At 52.1% G+C, this 17,036-nt stretch overlaps 7 protein-coding genes across 7 annotated transcripts; all 7 read right to left on the bottom strand.

The window, feature by feature from the left end:
* Nucleotides 1-136: 136 nt before the first annotated feature.
* On the bottom strand, nt 137-1,148 carry N7496_008866 (complex I 24 kDa subunit family protein; the record flags this gene model as incomplete). Its single annotated transcript, XM_056701785.1, has 3 exons — nt 137-523; nt 602-793; nt 1,038-1,148. The coding sequence occupies 3 exons, from the start codon at nt 1,146-1,148 to the stop codon at nt 137-139; spliced, it is 690 nt and encodes a 229-aa protein (XP_056553848.1).
* A 374-nt stretch (nt 1,149-1,522) lies between these two features.
* Nucleotides 1,523-1,867, bottom strand: N7496_008867 (uncharacterized protein; the record flags this gene model as incomplete). Its single annotated transcript, XM_056701786.1, has 1 exon — nt 1,523-1,867. The coding sequence occupies one exon, from the start codon at nt 1,865-1,867 to the stop codon at nt 1,523-1,525; it is 345 nt and encodes a 114-aa protein (XP_056553849.1).
* A 2,561-nt stretch (nt 1,868-4,428) lies between these two features.
* aah1 (adenosine deaminase) lies at nt 4,429-5,499 on the bottom strand (the record flags this gene model as incomplete). Its single annotated transcript, XM_056701787.1, has 1 exon — nt 4,429-5,499. The coding sequence occupies one exon, from the start codon at nt 5,497-5,499 to the stop codon at nt 4,429-4,431; it is 1,071 nt and encodes a 356-aa protein (XP_056553850.1).
* Nucleotides 5,500-6,352: 853 nt separating this feature from the next.
* N7496_008869 (L-threonylcarbamoyladenylate synthase) lies at nt 6,353-7,657 on the bottom strand (the record flags this gene model as incomplete). The annotated part of the gene is made up of 1 exon (XM_056701788.1): nt 6,353-7,657. One exon carries the CDS (start codon nt 7,655-7,657, stop codon nt 6,353-6,355), a length of 1,305 nt encoding a protein of 434 aa, XP_056553851.1.
* A 1,072-nt stretch (nt 7,658-8,729) lies between these two features.
* Nucleotides 8,730-12,199, bottom strand: N7496_008870 (putative DUF814 domain protein; the record flags this gene model as incomplete). The annotated part of the gene is made up of 5 exons (XM_056701789.1): nt 8,730-9,519; nt 9,570-10,334; nt 10,386-11,965; nt 12,039-12,107; nt 12,167-12,199. 5 exons carry the CDS (start codon nt 12,197-12,199, stop codon nt 8,730-8,732), a joined length of 3,237 nt encoding a protein of 1,078 aa, XP_056553852.1.
* Nucleotides 12,200-12,733: 534 nt separating this feature from the next.
* N7496_008871 (coatomer subunit zeta) lies at nt 12,734-13,429 on the bottom strand (the record flags this gene model as incomplete). The annotated part of the gene is made up of 2 exons (XM_056701790.1): nt 12,734-12,974; nt 13,065-13,429. 2 exons carry the CDS (start codon nt 13,427-13,429, stop codon nt 12,734-12,736), a joined length of 606 nt encoding a protein of 201 aa, XP_056553853.1.
* Nucleotides 13,430-14,121: 692 nt separating this feature from the next.
* Nucleotides 14,122-16,098, bottom strand: N7496_008872 (uncharacterized protein; the record flags this gene model as incomplete). The annotated part of the gene is made up of 2 exons (XM_056701791.1): nt 14,122-15,395; nt 15,459-16,098. 2 exons carry the CDS (start codon nt 16,096-16,098, stop codon nt 14,122-14,124), a joined length of 1,914 nt encoding a protein of 637 aa, XP_056553854.1.
* Nucleotides 16,099-17,036: the final 938 nt, after the last annotated feature.

Genomic DNA, 17,036 nt, shown 5'->3' on the forward strand with positions numbered 1-17,036 from the left:
TTGAGTAGCAAGCAGTAAGCAATCACAGCGAAATGGGGCTTGTAACCGGCAAAAGGCCCCCGCCATTATAAAAGGAAACCATCTGAGAGAAGAAAAAATAAAGGGGGGAAACTACTCCTCTTTCTTTCTTTCTCGCTTATTGCTTAGCCTCGCCGTCCAGCGCACCGTCCTTGCGCATCAACAACTCGGGGCTCCACTCCGGCACTTCGCGGAGGTTAGTCAGACCAGCGCTGTTCTCGCAGGTGCTGCGGCCGCTGAGAGGGCCGGGCGTGGGGACCTGGGCACCGGTGGTGGCGGATTCCTTGAGTGCGGTGAGGAGGGTCTTGATGGACTCTGGGGTCAGGTCCTCGTAGTAGTCGTCGTTGATCTGGACCATGGGGGCGTTGACGCAGGCGCCCAGGCACTCGACCTCGATGTAGGTGAAGAGGCCGTCCTCGGTGGTGTGGCCGGGGGTAATGCCGAGGTGCTCGTTGATAGCCTTGACGATGGCGTCGGAGCCGCAGCCGCCGAGTTGGCAGGGGGTCTGGGTGTGGAGGAATGGTCAATTGACTGTGTACAGGTATGGATTTTGCGAGGCAGATATTGCCAAGGGGTTGCTTACGGTGGTGCAAATCTGCACAAAGTACTTGCCGACGGGCTCGCGGTTGTACATGGTGTAGAAGGTTGCGACTTCGTAGACGCGCATGGGAGGCATCTCCAGCATGCGGGCGACCTCGTTCATGACGCTGATGCTGGTGAAGCCGTGCTGGCGCTGGCCAAGGTCCAGCAGGGGCATGACAGCGCCCTTCTTGTACTGGGGGGGTAGCGCTTGAGGATCTCATCGACGACCTTGAGGTTCTGCTCGGAGAACTTGAACGGGATGGTCGGGTTGTTGTTAGGCTTGTTGCGGTGCTGATCGGGAGGGAAATTGAGGGTTAGCTAATTGTGTAATTGGTGTTTTTTTGATCGTGATGACTATGCGCGAGTGTCTAACTCGGTCTTGGGTGTGTGCTTAAGGTCTGAGGGGTGATTGTGCCCTGGAATGGGGAGATGCGTACCACCATGAGCGAGTCGCTCAGCCGTTGCGGGGCGGCGGAGAAGGATCTGTATTGAGGAATTGAGGTAGGGCGCAGCAGCCGGCTGGCCCGGGGAAGGAGTTTCGAGGCCATGATGTGTAGGAGGGAGGGATCAATTGGGGCGGATGAAGCTGAACCTGAGAGGAGAAGAGGAAGAGTCGAAGTTGGCCGAGAGACCTTTTGCGGCCAGCCAATCAGCGTGGACAGATTACTCCCGCCTTTTCCACCGAACATTTGGACCTCGTCTTTCACTACACATTAACCATTGACAACTAATCAATGAACGATTCAATTGACTACAATGCTGGCTGATGATGAGATTACTCCAGATTTAATCTTGCAGAACCCCGATTTCCTACCTATGGATATTGCGAGTCAACAACGAGCTTCCTCTCTAGCATCATGATATCCCTACACCTACAATACCACATCAACTAACACAGCATCCCAATCCAAACCCTACCCATCTAAACATCCTCCATCCGATAAACTTCATACGCAACCTCCTCATACGGATGCGCCCTAACCAACTCCCGCACCGCATCCACCATAACCTCCCGACCAAGACACATAATCTCGACCTTGACCTCCTCACACTGCTCAACGACACCCACAGCTCCAATCGCCGGGTTCGCCCCCTCATTCGGCAAGAATTGGCCCTGTCCGCGTGTCTGGAAGCAGCATTTGGTGTATTTGCCGCCCGGGAAGGTACCTGCGCCCGTGGCGAAGATGGCTTCTTTGCAGGGGTCGAGGTGGGAGGGGGGAACGAAGAAGATTAGTTTGTAGCGGGGGGTTGGTGTGGTGGTTGACATTTTGTGGGTGGATTGTAGAGAGGAGGAATAGGTTGCGCGTTGGTGGAGTGTAAAGATTCTTAGGTTGGGTGTAGCTTTGGACAGGGCGCAGGGGCGGCGAGTTTGATATGTTCGGCGGAGAGTCTGGAAGAGGAGAGTTGGTTTGGTCAATGGATATGTCCGGATAGTGTAGAGGATGCAGGACATGAAGAGTGTAGTTGAGCTAACGTGTTGTTTGCTTGTCAACTTGTCGTCAGCTCGTCGACATTCGTACCTCATGAGGGGGTTGATGGCCAGATTATTCAGGCAGAAACTGATGTTATTCGAATCGTTGCCTGTTTTATTAGGCGCCGATAAACCATCATCCTATATAAACTTCATATTGTAGTTACCTTTTTCGACCGACCGAAGAGCCCGCTTAAGACCCGGGCTTTATCGCCTAAACACGGAACTCATCCCAAAGGAAAAGCACCATCTCACTCACATATAACCCAGGCTTGCGTAGAACTACTACTCCAAACGGGTCAGAGTGTTGTCGATTGCTAACTAACCACTCATGTGATCTGGAACAGGAGGACATAGCAATCAGTCAGGCTACCCCGCATCGAGTCGCCATCACTGATACTCTCCTACTAACAACTTCAAGTTTTCGTCATCTGCGCTTTACAGTAATTGGATCTTTGAAGCAGAAAATTAAAATGCGGATTCCGATGGAAATATATGACCGAGTAAGACCTTTGCTACCGTTACGCTGGGCTTAAAGCGCTAACTTTGATCTACAGATTGTATATTATGTCTGGCATGACTATGGCGATTTTATATATTTCGACGACGACGCAAGGGATTATTCGATACCTCAACGGCATACTCGAAAATGCTTGATGGCTCTGCGTCTTGTCAACAAAGCTTTCTATGATAGCGCTTCGTCCCGGCTGTTCCAGCACATTGATGCGAGATGCAGTTCCTCGGGAACAATTCCATCTCTAGAAAGACTTATGAAACTGTCAAACAGCAAATACTCTGTGGATGTGCTTCAGATTGATATCGGATTTAGAGACGACAGCCCTCATTCTCTCTCCAATGCTATGACTGCCTTATACATAGAGGACTTGTTCGGATGCCTGTCATCTTGTTTGATCAAGTTTTCTAACCTCGCGGCCCTTGAGTTTCACGAACCGCCCTCGGGCCTGTCACAAGACCAGAGGAAAAGCTATATTGAGGCGGTTGTTTCGACGTTACGCTATGTTCCGCTTTCAAATCTCAGAGAATTGGAGGTGCAGTTTCCAATAACCTATGATTTCGGACGTTTCTTCCCAAACCAGACAAGTTCTGTGCGGATACCTATCGAGGATATCATACGATCTCTTCGGCACCTGGGGGTATATGTTCAAAAATACACAAGTCAGCGGGACCAAAGATACTGGACAAGCCCGGTTTTGCCAGAGTATGCCGCGCTTCCTAATAACACTTATGCCTCCCATCTGTTTAGAATGATTGAAATTGCGCCAAATCTACGATCCCTTGCAATACAAAGCACGGACATTCTGAATCTTGACTCCCTAGCCTTCCCGCCTTCTCTCCGCTTGCAAAATCTATGTCTCGTGGGAGTTTCCGTTTCGTGTAATGGTCTCCTTGCACTTATCAACCAATCTTCCGAGACAATGAGATATGTCAATTTCTCGCATGTCAAATTAAATTCCGGGACATGGCGTCAGGTGTTGCTACGAATGTGCCAGTTGCCACGCCTTTTCGATATTAATATCGATTATAGCGGATACTCGTTGACTGGATCCAGTTCTGATCTGGCTCTCAGGCTACTTCCACATCCAGAACGTCGTCTAAACATTGAAAGTATGTATTCCTTCGACGGGAATGCCTTGGGCAATCTACAACGACAAGTCAATTTAAACAGGATCGCCTTTGGAATGCGGCCATTTCCAGAAACCGATTATCGACATATCAAGAGTGCGTCTTTGGATTTTGGGGCGGATGGACTCCACATCTAACCCTACGTGACCAGACGGTTGATATTTTGGGTATGCACTGCACGAGGTCGGCATTTCCAATTAGCGGTAGAATCAGGATGTATGTTAGTTATCGAGGCCACGTCATTGAGGAGGTGTGAAGATGATAATCACTGAATGGCTACAACGGGCGGAATGTTGGTCGAGCAAGAGGCTCATATACTGCGGAACCTAGAAGAGGGAATCGGACGGCTTTCAATCTGGAATGTTGTTTGACCTTATGTAGATATACATCGTCCGAACTCACAATATACCTAATCCAGGGTGAATTGCTTAGTTCAACACACTAATTTAGTCGCCTCGGGCATCGTGCAGCGAGCACGTTATTGATTACGCAGGAATGAGCTCAGAAAGTAAGATTAAATCAACCTCTACTTTATTTCAACATACTAGGTTCATTCTTTACGCCTTCTTCGCCAATATTATACAATCAATGCTCATTCGTATATCTCCTCCAAAGTATATGCCAAACGTTGAAAAGAAACCATATACATCCAAAATGTTGAATCATCACAGGGTATCATCATGCACCATCTATACATTTCTCTCCTCTCTCCCTCAAACCTCCACTGCAACCATATGCTTCTTAACATGCCCCTCAATCTTCTCCAACAACTCCGCCTTCCTCTCATCCGGAATCCAACTCTCCTGCACACTATTCTCCGCAATAATCCTCCACTCCATCACCGACAGACCATGCGCCTCCTGCACCGCACAATAATTATCCAAAATATAACCCCCAAAGTACGCGGGATCATCACTGTTAATCGAGAACTTGACGCCAGCCTCCAGGAATTTCCGAATAGGAACCTGCTCCACGCTAGTCACGCAGCGCAACCGCACATTCGACAACGGGCAGACCGTAAGCAGGATCCCCTCTGCAGCAATGCGCTTCATCAACTCGGCATCCTCGATGAGTCGAATACCGTGGTCGATCCGCTGCGCACCAAGTTCCAGCGCCGTACTGATATACGTCGGATCACCTTCTTCGCCCGCATGCGCGGTGAGGGGAATCCCCTTCTCCGCCGCAGACGCATAAATCTCCCTAAACATATCCTTGGGAGGCCCAACCTCAGACGAAGACCAACCGAGTCCATGCACGACTTGCGCCTGGAAATGCCCATTCGCCAAAAACTCCTCATACACCTCCGTCGCCGACGAAACCGGCAAATGTCTCACAAAACACATAATCAACCTCGTGCTCAGTCCCAACTCGCTCTCCGCACGCTTACACCCCGCCGCGAACCCGGCTACGACCGTGTTATACGTCACGCCGCGACTCAGGTGGACCTGCGGGTCGAAGAAGACTTCGGCGTGGTGGACGCCGTCGGCGTGCGCCTTTGTGAAGTAGGCCCAGGCGAGGTCGGAGAAGTCTTGTTCTGTGCGGAGCACGGCCATGCCTTCGAAGTAGAAGGACAGGAAGTCATCGAGGGAGGTGAAGTGTTCGTAGCGGGTTGTTAGGGCGGCGATGGAGGCGTAGGCGGGGTTTTCGGTTGGCGCGGGAAGAGCGATGCCATTGCGGGCGGCCAGATGGAAGATTAGTTCTGGGGTAAGGCAGCCTTCCAGGTGGACGTGGTGCTCGCACTTGGGGAGGCCGTGGATGAAGTCGTGGGAGGGGGATTGACACATTTTTGGAAAGGTAGGGATGCTAATAGTAAGGGGATGCGGTGAGAATCCGATCTACGTGGGTGATAGGACCACCATATATACGAAGAAATTGGAGCCGCCGAGGCTCAAGGCTTGAAACTTCTTTTTTTTTCTTTTCCCCGCCAGGACTTGTTACTGGTTGCATCTCGGGGGTTATCCCAATTGAGCGGGGCAGTGGCTCTGATTTCTTCATTGTTCGGACTAGACTAACTGCTTTGGGGGGGATAGGCCAGGCTTAAACTTCTTAAACTGACGAACGGAAGAAAGAAAACAAAAAGGTCCACTCGAGTCCACTCTAACTCACCGTAGTGTACTATTTAGTGTGGCTTATCGGGCGGGTGAATCGAGTCAACTCACGCCCGATAAGACTGACATTGTCGTGGTGGATCGGAGGTCTCCGATTGATTATATTCTATGGAGACTGGATATATTACAGGATATATTATAGGCTTGATTATCAAGAGAATAAGTCATTTCTATTATTGTAATCTTTAAGCATAGTCCTTCCTTACTGCTCTCCTTCTACCACAGTACTAACTATCTACTAACTATGGACTTCTAGGTGTATGGACTTCAACTTCCAAAAGACCGCCCATTTCTAATCCGGCAAGTCCAAGAGAAATATGAACTATTGTATGCATGTCAGATTCTAAATCCAATACCACTTAGTAGTACATAATGCACAGTACAAAACTAAATTAGCCCAACCCTGACTATTCCCAAACTCTATCTCCAATACCCCGCAATCCAACCAGCTAGGAAATACGTAAAGCTCCACGTAGCACAGAACAATGAAAATGGTGTATAAACAGTCTAAATACAACATATTCTCAAATTACACCTTCATCTCCGCCCCAGCAGCCTTCCTCAACCGATTCATCACCGCAGCCGCCAGATCCCCATCCCGATCCGATATCCCCTCCACATAAATAACATCCACATCCAATTCATCCAGCGCCCGCAGCGCCGCAAACAATCCATGCGCAATCGCCCCCGTATCAGATCCGAGATGATAATCATACGCAATCTTCGTCCGACTACTAGGACTACCCGTCTCCTGCACGGGGACGGGGAAACTATGCAGATTCTCAATCGCCGATGAAACAGGTCTCATCGTGGACGCCAGCACGTCGGATGCAGCGAGCCCAAGGCCCTGGGGCCAATTGCGCGTGCGGATAATGCCGATGTTGTGTGCGCCGATCGCGCTATCTTGTAGATCCTTTTGCACGTGTCGCACTACGCCGTTTAGATGCGAGTCTGCTTCGAAGAGGACGACTCGCGCCTTCGGCGAGTAGTGCCTGTATTTCATGCCCGGGGCCCGTGGGATTTCTTTCACGTCTAGTGTGCCGTCGTTGTATGCGACTGTGACGCTTTCCCATCCGGGACAGGTGCGTAGTTCTTCGATGCCGATGCCGCCGGGCCGGAGGATGGCGGGTGGGTGGCAGAGGCCGTCGACGACGGTACTTTCTACGCCGACACCCGAGGCGCCGCCGTCTAGGATGAGTTCGATGCGGCCGTGCAGGTCGTGGTATACGTGTTGGGCTGTTGTTGGGGAGGGCTTAGTGGATGCGTTGGCTGAGGGGGCGGCGAGGGGACGGTCAGTTGCGTGGATGAGGAGGCGGGCTAGTGCGGAGGAGGGCATGCGGACGCCAAAGGTTGTCAGGTTGGAGGTTACTTCTGGGGCGAGGTCGGATCCGGATGGGTTCGGGAGGATAATTGTTAGAGGGCCCGGCCAGAAGCGGTCGAGGAGTGGTTCGTAGATCTCTGGGATGGAGATGCGCGGGGTTTTGGTCGAGCTGGGGCTGCTGGGGATTTGCGGGGAGGGGTTGAGCAGGCGGTTTAGCATTTCGATAGAGTCGACGTGCACGATGAGTGGGTTATCCGAGGGTCTTTGCTTTGCGCGGTAGATGCCCTGCACGGAGGCGCTTCGTGTGGCATCTGCGCCGAGACCGTAGACTGTCTCGGTGGGGAAGGCGACGGGGATATCGCTGGTACGGAGGATCTGGGCAGCTTCTTCAATGGCCTTGGCCTCGGGAGTTTGAAGCTTTCTCTCTTCAGCCCACCATTCAGCTAAAGACCGGGATCCGGGACCCTCATTGAGGCGCTGGACGGAGACGACCCGCGTCTCGGGAGTCGCCATGGCGGTGGTAATGCTGGTATTGGTGAAGAAACGGGCGAGACGGCGCTGACCAGTGCCAGCAAAGAGTCGAGAGAACAGCAGCTTGATAAAACAAGCGGGTGCCGAGCGAGTATCTTTAAATTTGATACAGTAATCGATCAATGACGCAGGGCTCGTCGCACATGCAATCAGGACCAGCGAGGAGGGGCGGAAATCGCACGGGGCCCGAGTTCACACAGCAATGGCTTGAATTCGGGAGAGAGTGATAGGCTTTGGTGCTGGAACGTGGCTGTCTGGGTATGATTTAGGGCTTGAAATCGACGATCATGCCTCGTAGGGCCGTGCAGTGCATCAAATCGATTTGGCTGTGTAGTTTTGACGTCCTTATCGATGGAAAAAAATTGCGACACGATTGAAATGACGTCGGATGAGTCAGCACGTCAGGCACGAACATGAATTTGACGCGTTAGGTAGAAATACGAGTGGAAATGAGGATGAAGGTAGTGGAAGAAGAATAAGAAGTGTGAGAAAATAAAAACGAGGTGGCTCTTTCCTACAACAAGTGACATTGCCAGGGATTCCTGGTTTGGGGGCACCATGCCACAAGGGGTTCAACTTGGGTTCAACCCACCTACAGTACAACAACAGGTTATTTACTTTAAGCGGGTTTCAATCTTATCTTCCTGCTGTAATAGCTTCTCGAATACAAAAGTTCCACTCTATTTCTATAGCTTAAAGTCGAAATAACAATGTGTGGCTGAATATATATTGTGGCTGTACGCAGATCCAATCGTGCCAAGATATATAGATCGAGATATAGAACATGGATGTACATATATTCTACCAACAATAACCTTAGCATCCATGGCTTCCTCGAAGATCTTTTTACGTCATGATTCGATATCTATGTGCAATTATTGCAAGTTCATCAAAATAAAAATCAAAGATGAGAAATATTGGTTAAGAATTCTTATTGCATCCGTTGACTGGAGTACCAGTACTCGTGTCCATTCAACGCCTCTATAACATGCACGTCGACTACTTCACAAGTACCTATACAGATCATTCGCTCAATCTCCAGCTCTATTCACCTCTACTTCTTTTTCCCTCCCTTCCCTCCTCCTCGCCCACCACCTCCACCCTTTCCACCTTTCCCACCACCCTTCCCTTTATCCCCTCCACCTCCACCACCACCACTTCCAGGCGTCATAATACGCACTTTACCAACCGGCATCGTATTAATAATCTCCGTCTCCTTCCACCCCTTAATCAACTCTCCCTCCTTCTCCCGCAACTTCTCAGCATCAACCCTCGAAATCCCCAAATCCTCCGCATACTCCTTCTTCACCTTGCCTGTCGTCGTCTCAGAGACCCATCGTCCAACGATCTCCTTGACGGCTTTACCCTTTTTGACGGCGCCAGGCTGCAGCTTCACCTTGTACTTGTACCGTCCCAGCGCGCCCCACGGGGCACACACCGCGATCGCACCCAGAATCTCATCATCTGGTGAAGGGGTGCCAACTAGTGCGGGCAACCAACTGAGATCTGCCGCTTCGGCGGCGGCAATCTCCTCGTTGTAATCGTCGCCGCCTTCTTCGAAAAGAGCCTGGCGCTTGCGTTCGGCTTCGGCGGCGCGTTCGTGCTGTGCGCGACGACGGGCTTTTTGGGCTTCGGCTTCGCGTTCACGTTGGGCTTTGGCTTCGGCGGCCTTGGCGGCCTTTGCGGCTTTGCCTTTGTTGGAACCGAGGAGGCGGAGGGCTAGTTCGCGCTCGTCGTCGTCTTGCTGGGCGTACTTGGCTGCTGCACGCTTGTCCTTCGCCTTCTTTCCGCGGGTTGGGGGATGCGCGGCGCAGCCGGTTCCTCCTTGCCAGGTCGGGGTTTGTCTTGTTGGTGGGTACGTCGTGAGAGCTCATCATCGTGGTTGGCAGTTGACGACGCCTCGTCATTCTCCTCAGCAGCCTGCTCTTCTTGCACGGACTCCAGCTCTGGATCTTCCTTGTCACCATCCTCTTCTGCCTCGGATTCGGGCGATTGCTGTTCCGAGCTGATGGGGAGTTCAGAGTTGCCACGCTGAAGGGGGTTTCTAGCTGGAGCTTGATCCTCCTCATCTTCTTCTGCGTCCTCCTCATCCCCAGAAGCATCGTTTTCCTGCTGCTCATCTTGAGGAGCCTCGTCGTCGACAGTAGTAGTAGTAGCATCTTCCACAGGAGCGGCTTCGAGAGCAGTTTCTTCTGTAGCGGCCCCCCGGTCATCCTGGGGTGCCTCCTTAACCTCTGCATCTACAGTCTCCGCCGCTACATCAAACAGCTGCTTGTGATTCTTCACGCTATCCTGGCTAATTTGCCACAGAACAGCAAATCCCAGAACCAACTGCGAAGGCGCAAGGAAATTCTTCTCGCCCTTCACCTCGAATCGACCCGTAGGCAAGATGCCACCGCCCACCTGTGCAGTCTTGGAGACCTGGTGCGCATGCACCCACCACGCAGACATGACGGCCTTGGAGTCCCAAGCCGTGGATGTTGCCACGCACATATTTCCGGCTTGAGAGAGGGTGCTGGGGGAGATTGGTGCGTCTGAGTTTCCGGTACGATTCTTGACGACGATTGGAAGGGCGCCTTCGAGGTCGGCGTGGATGAAGATGTCGCCTTTGCTGAGATAGCGGCGGTATAGGAGTTCGCTCTGCATCGCGTCGCGGGCACTGATAGGCTGTCAGAAGTGTCTTGTTGCGGTGGCTTTGTGAAATACATACCCAATAACCAAGTAGCCTTCCGAGGAGATAAAAAAGACAAACTTTTCAAACCAAAAGGGCACGCGGGCCTGGCGTAGAACTTGCTTCTCCTGTTTCAGACTCTTCTTGAGATCGGCCGTGACCTTCTTCTCGTGACTCTTGAGAGCCTTTGAGGATGACTGGGCAGTCCGCTGCTGCTTCTCAGACGCTTGTTTCTTCTGATCGTAGTATTGCGAAGCGTTTGCCCAAGGGGTTAGACCGAGGTCGATATCGATGGACAACATCTTCGAGGTAGCGTCTGCACGTCGCTTCTCCTCCCGCTCTTCGCCTTCCGAGTCTGATTCAGATTCGTCGCTGGAGGCAAGCTCTTCCTCGTCATCCTCCTCATCGTCACCAGCCTCCGCAAGCAGAAGAGTGACGGTGTTCTCGTACAGCTTCAACGGAAGCTTGATGATCTGCGCAACAGGGTTCCCCCGACCTTGTTCCATCTCAATAAGACGGGCAATTTCACCCCAGTCCATGCCCTGCGCGACAAGACCGTTGACCGCATCCATCGCCTCTTGAACCCGGTACATGTTGTCCTGAATGGCGCCAGCCTTGCGGATATGCAGTTCCTGTGCGTCTTTCAGGGCGTCAATGCGTTTCCGGTGCTCCTCTCGGACAGATTCTAGCTTGCGTTTGGCAGCCTCTTCTTTCTCCGTCAACCTGGACTCCAAACGCTGCGATTCCAGAGACGAGAAGTATTCGTCAACCGTAGCATTGAACCGGTCAAACTCGAGGATGGTGATTCCAGGCTTGCCATCAAACTGCCGCGGTCTGAACGGGTGAAAGTCCTCGTATAACAGACCAGGCGTCTTCGAGGCACTCTCTCCATCAGCGGAAGCTCGCGTATCTTCCTTGGCAACAATATAACCAGGATGATTCTCGCCAACGCCGAAGCTATCCGATACCCGCCGAGCCTCCTCAAGCACATCCCTAACCTTCTGCAAGGCAGCCTCGTGTCCCAAGACCTGATCCAGCGGCGTCGCGGGATCAAACTCCTTCACTGCGAACGCGTGATCCAATAAAAGCGGGGGATACTCCGGGAACCCCTGAGAGAGAGCCTTCCGCAGAACATCGGTATTCTTCTTCTTCGACTTCTTCGGCGCACCTGCCTCACTCGCAAATACCGCTTTAGCCTTCTCCAGCGTCTGCTTCACCCGCTCGTCCGTGATATCCGGCACACCCCCATAATTCTGCTTATTCGTCACGGTATACTTTATCCCTAGCTTGGCTTCTTCGCCCTCGCCGGCGGAGACTTGTCGGAATAGCGCGATGATGGTGAGCTCGCGATCCGTGAGGATGATGTTGCCGCCCGCGAAGAACTCGAGGAAGAGGTGGTATGTGCCATCGCTGAAGGAGATATCGATGACACGGTCCGTTCCGATCTGGGTTATACTGGTGATGCGCCGGGACTTGAGGTACTTGCGCAGGCGGGTGACGAAGGGCGAGGGGGCGGACGCTGCGGTGCGGGAGTATTGTGTGACATGGGTGCGGAAGCCGGAGTCGACGATTAGTTGGCGCCGGTGATCTGGCTTGGCAAGCTTGAAGAGGAAGATGCGCTGGAATAGGTGTTAGATAGATGCTTGCTTTTTCCGGCTTTGATAGCAGGACTCGCAATGGGATTGGACGTACGGAGGAGAGGTCGTAGATGTTGGACACGCGGAGGTTGACCAGCTCCGCGGCCAGCTCCTGCGTGATGACCTATATGGATTGTAAGCTTTTTGTTTGTAGGCCTGTGAGTACTGCCGGAGCGGTAATACCTTGACGTCTAGCGACGAGAATCTCTGCTTCATTTTGGGCGCAGGAGTTGTCGAAAGAAAGGAATTTTCGAGCGTGACGTATGCGGGGCAGGTACCGCTCGGAGTCGGGCTCTCTTCTGGGACACGCGATTACCCACTTGGGCAAGTATAAAGTACTTCGGCAATTGAGTCAGAGCCAATGCACTAAACTCGGTTATAGTAGATGATAACACGGATTAATTATTATGGGATCGTCTTTTTTCATTGCAGTCATCGGCATATGCGCCAGTATTACCATGCAGCCCACACACAGGGCCGTACCACCCCACTTCACAGGTAGGGCTTTTGATGGAGAAGATGCAGAGAGAAAAGCATACAAATCTATGAGAAGTGTCCATAGTCCCAGGAACAGCCAACTAGGACCAAAAATAAGAAACCATATCACGCCAGGACCAGCCAGGAAGAGAACTTGAAACAAGAAACGAGAAAACACAAGATGAATGCTTCGCGGGCGAGGAGTTCATCACACAACCAGCAGGTTGCCACTCCAAACATAAAATTCAGATCAAAAAACAAGCCGACGGCACTTTACATGTGTCGTAGACCCTCGGCCAGACGCCGCTTGCCAAACTCCCAGGCGTTCATGAGACCCTGCTCGGTCAAGTCGATGTTCTTCATATTGGGCGCATCAGCGGCAGGCGCACGGCTGACACGAGAGACGATCATGATGGGGTCCGTCTCGAGGATAATACCGTCATCGATAGTCTCGTCGATAGTAAGGGAGACAAGGTCGTAGTTCTCAACGATAGTGCGCTTGTCAGTAGCACCCCTATTAAAGATTGCGGGTTAGCTTCAAGCTCCCAATTGCCACAGTACCGCACACAAATCCTCCAAACCGAGTAAAAGCAGGTTCACATACTTGAAGAGAATTCCCAAGGCATCCCGCAAGGACAGCACGACATTGTACAGCAGCACCTCGTTCTCGTCCGCGCTTCCAACAACGTAGATCATCACGTCGCTCTCCATCTTGAACACCACAATGCGGTTATCGTACAGGATGACATCACTGCTTGATTTATTTGTCTTCTCGAGAAGTCCCTTCTCAAAGGCCCGCTGCTCCTTGACGGTCGGGTATGGGTTGGCACCGGGGTAGTCGGTCGAGTTGGATGCGGTGCCCGTGGGCGGGTGAGGTGCGGAGTAGTATTTGGTGAAGATGCGGGATCCGTCATCCGCGGACATGATGAGGACCGCGTTGACGGAGAAGAGTGACAGAGGGCCGGGCATGGTGAAAGGCTCTTGGAGAGTGGTGGTTGTGCAATTGGAGGGGGCTGTTTCCTTTTGGATTGTTGATGCGAGCTGGTGCCAGTCTGGCCGCTGGCGGAGATCGCATTAATGTTGTTCCGAGGAAGATGGCTGCCAGCAATTAACTTGTCAGACAGATGGGAATAGTTGATGAGCTTGGATTTTTATTTTGAACTATTTTATGGAAAGGTTTAATTCACTCGTAAATAGGTATCATATAAGAGGTCAACGTTTGCAGCAGACATGAAACGGCGGGGGTATACTATCTACATATCAATATCGGAAACATAAAACCAAAGTAGCCAGATGGTCACGACATGCCAACCACAGGTACACGAAAAGAAAGATAGCAAAATACATGAAAATCCACCAGGGAAGCAAGATAATCGAAGAAAATAATAATAAATGCCTTACGTAACCACGGGGGCAAATTGAAATAAGAAGAAAGGGGACATTTCGAATTCAAATTCTGCAGATCAACTCGACATCCTCCTCGAGGTCGAGCTTTACATTTCAAGACATGAGACATTATGTGCATCACAAAGAACAGGGGTATGGTAAAACATGGTAAAGACAGTTTCGAGATCACATCAAGTCATCCAGTCTGCGACAGAGCCACGTAGAGCAGATCTTTGATCAGCGTTCAATGGATAGAACATTCGTGATTAAAGAGTCTAAGGCTGCGGCTGCGACTGTGGCTGCTCGTCCGGGTTAGTGGGACCCTTGAACCAACCCGGAATCCAGCTCGCGCGGTTGGCTTTCTTGCGAGCGGCCTCTTCCTCTTCCTGCTTGGCAGCGTCGCTGACCAAACGCAGGGGCCGCAGTTTATTCTGCGTCATCACTGCGCCTGTGTAGTTGTTCATGCCGCTGCTAGAGCGAGGAGGGCTCGAAGTGGCTCCCGTTGAGTTGGTGTCGCCGTGGATGTCGCTGATCACACTAGGCGAGCTGCTGCGTCCACCACGATCCGGTTGACTTGACATTGATGGCGCGCGGCTGGAAATATAGCTGGCAGCGCCGGAGAACATGCTTTGTCGCGACCCGGGACCCATGCCAGTCGGGCTCATCGGTCCACCAGAGTTCCGGCCGCGGTACATGTGCCCGACAACAGAGGCAGCATTAGGATCGACTTGCTCTGAGCGAGTACGACGGTGGCTAGCTCGCACTGACTGAGTTCGGATTGGGATGCTAGGTGCCGTATCCGGGTTCTCGTTGGCACTGGTGTGTGGTAATGAGGGAGGGGGCATCATGCTGGTTGGGCGGGATCGAGGCTGGGAGCGAGGAGGTCCTGCAATAACAGATTTCGCCCGCTGTACGAAGGACTGGCTGGATGCATCATCTTTCTCTGGAGGCGTAGGGGGCAACTCCTTCTCTCCGAGCTTGGTAGCCTTGGAACCACCTTCATCCTCATTCCGGTCAAGAACGTGCTCGAAACCGTCATGCTGCAACACGCGGCTAATAATCCGCTCGATGTAGAGTGTCAGAGCCTTGTTCTGATCTCTGAGAGCCTTGACCTCGGCGTCCAACTTGCCACTGGCTTCGGTCTCTGGCGCTTCATCGACAGACTCGAGTTCGTCTGCGAGAGAGCCTAATCCACTGCTAGACTGCTTATCGGGATGAGCATGCTGCATAAAGTCACCCTTATGGAAGTCTCCCGTGAGAGTCTTCTCGCTAAGCAAGAGTTGATAGCTCTCGTTATCTTCCATGAGACGAGCGTTCGCCATCCGAGCCTCCAAAAGATCCTTCTCGAGCTCACGTTGCCGACCTCCACCTGCATTCTCCATCTCCACCAACTTGATCTGGTGTTCAGCCAGTTCGAGTCGCAAAGACTCGATAAGCTTATCTTTCTGGAGAAGAAGGTTGGAGTTGTTGCGGGAGGGGCTGCGCTCGAGATGCGACGAAGGGGCGAACTGGCCATCGACATCGGGCGAAGATCTGTTACGGAAGCTCGCTATTCAAGAAACGTTAGCAACTTCATAATAGCTGGAAGAAATTCACAAGTGAGGTTTCTTACAGGATCTGGAAATCTGACGCTCACCCTCTGCGTTTACGGGCATGCTCTTCTGCGCCACCGAGTCCTTTAACCGCTGGATAGTGGCCTGCAACTCTTCCTCCCGACTTGTCTGCTGCTCCTTCTCCTGCAGCATCGCATTCCGCTCCAACTCATGGTTCTGTTCAAGATCCCGAATCTGGCGGGCCTGATCCCGAATCTCGCTATTCAACGCCTCCAGTCGAGTATCCTTCTCATGGGCTTGGTCCTCCAGCTTTCCTTGCTCACTAACGGCCTCGTCGAGGCGCATTTGCAAAACACCCAGTTGCTTCTGATATTGCTCAGAAGCCGTCTCGGCCTTCTGGAGCTGCGCCCGCAGCTCCTCAATGAGAGCGGCATTTTGGGCCCGCGCCTCCTCGTCGGAGGGGTCGTTGTTAATGCGCGGGACGTTGGACATGCTCAGGTTTGATCGGCCGGGTTTTCGTGCAGCGGCGCGCGCAGAGACAGGCGTTGAACCTCGAAGGGAAGGAGAGCGGTTGAGGCCGTTGGTAGCAGCGCTGGGCGAGCGTGCATGTCCTCGTGTGGTGGACCCGTTGGTTGAGGGCGGATCTGCGGTCGATGATTTGCTGCCGGGGGTTCCAGGCTTGCGAGGCGTTGCTGACATCGTGCAGGGTCCCGGGGCCCGTGGCACCGTTGATTGTATAGAAAAGGCAAATGGGGCGGGTTCCAATCTTGGGTGAATCTGCCTTTCGAGTCCGAAAATAGACTGGCCGGGGGGGATGTGGAGGGAAGAGGGTGGGAAGGTGTTGGTGGTCGTGGATCAATTGGGGGAAGCGGTCAAAAAAAAGGGCGAGTGGGCCGCCCTAACGGTAACTTGGGTTTAGGTTGATGCGATGATGCGACGGGCAAGAGAGATTGGCGGGAATGTTGGTGCTGTCAGAGATTGATTGCGAGCCACATGGCGGATCGAAGCCGTAGAAACATTCGAAGCTAGTGCGGGATTCACAGAGTATAGTCTGGAATGAGGGGGGAAGGGCGAGGACTCAGAAAAAAGGGATGAATGGGGGAGACATGGGACGATTGTCTGGAGACGAACTCTTTTTTTTTATTTTGCTGCGGAATGCGGGATCTCCTTACTCTGTCCGGAGTAGTATGGAGTAGCACCTTCTGTACTAAAAATACCAGAGTAGACACGGTGGTTTTTGGGGCCGGGGGCGGGATACGAGGCTGAAAAGGTGAAGATACGAAGGTGAAGAAAGTTAAAGATGTAATGCCGGGAAATGGACAAAGGGTTTCAGAAGAGAAGAGAGAAGAACAGAAGAATAATGAGGATCGTCTCTTGCTTTCGAGGACAACAAACTGCGAACGGCCGGGACCCTGCAAGCCTGCCAAATATGGTAAGTTGCGTTTCATAGGAAACCCGGACAACACTTGATGTTATGCATTTACACATGTATTGATATTAATAGATATGCTGATAGGCCACCATAAAGCTTGTTGAATGGATTTTCATGGTCTATTTTGAAAACAATCATAGAAAGGAGACATGTGCATCATATTTGCCAATATGGATTACCATATCGATGTTGTCGAGGCGAATTT

Source organism: Penicillium cataractarum, assembly GCF_028827025.1.
Source record: "Penicillium cataractarum strain IBT 29864 chromosome Unknown utg000007l, whole genome shotgun sequence".
Classification (NCBI taxonomy): Eukaryota; Fungi; Ascomycota; class Eurotiomycetes; order Eurotiales; family Aspergillaceae; genus Penicillium; species Penicillium cataractarum.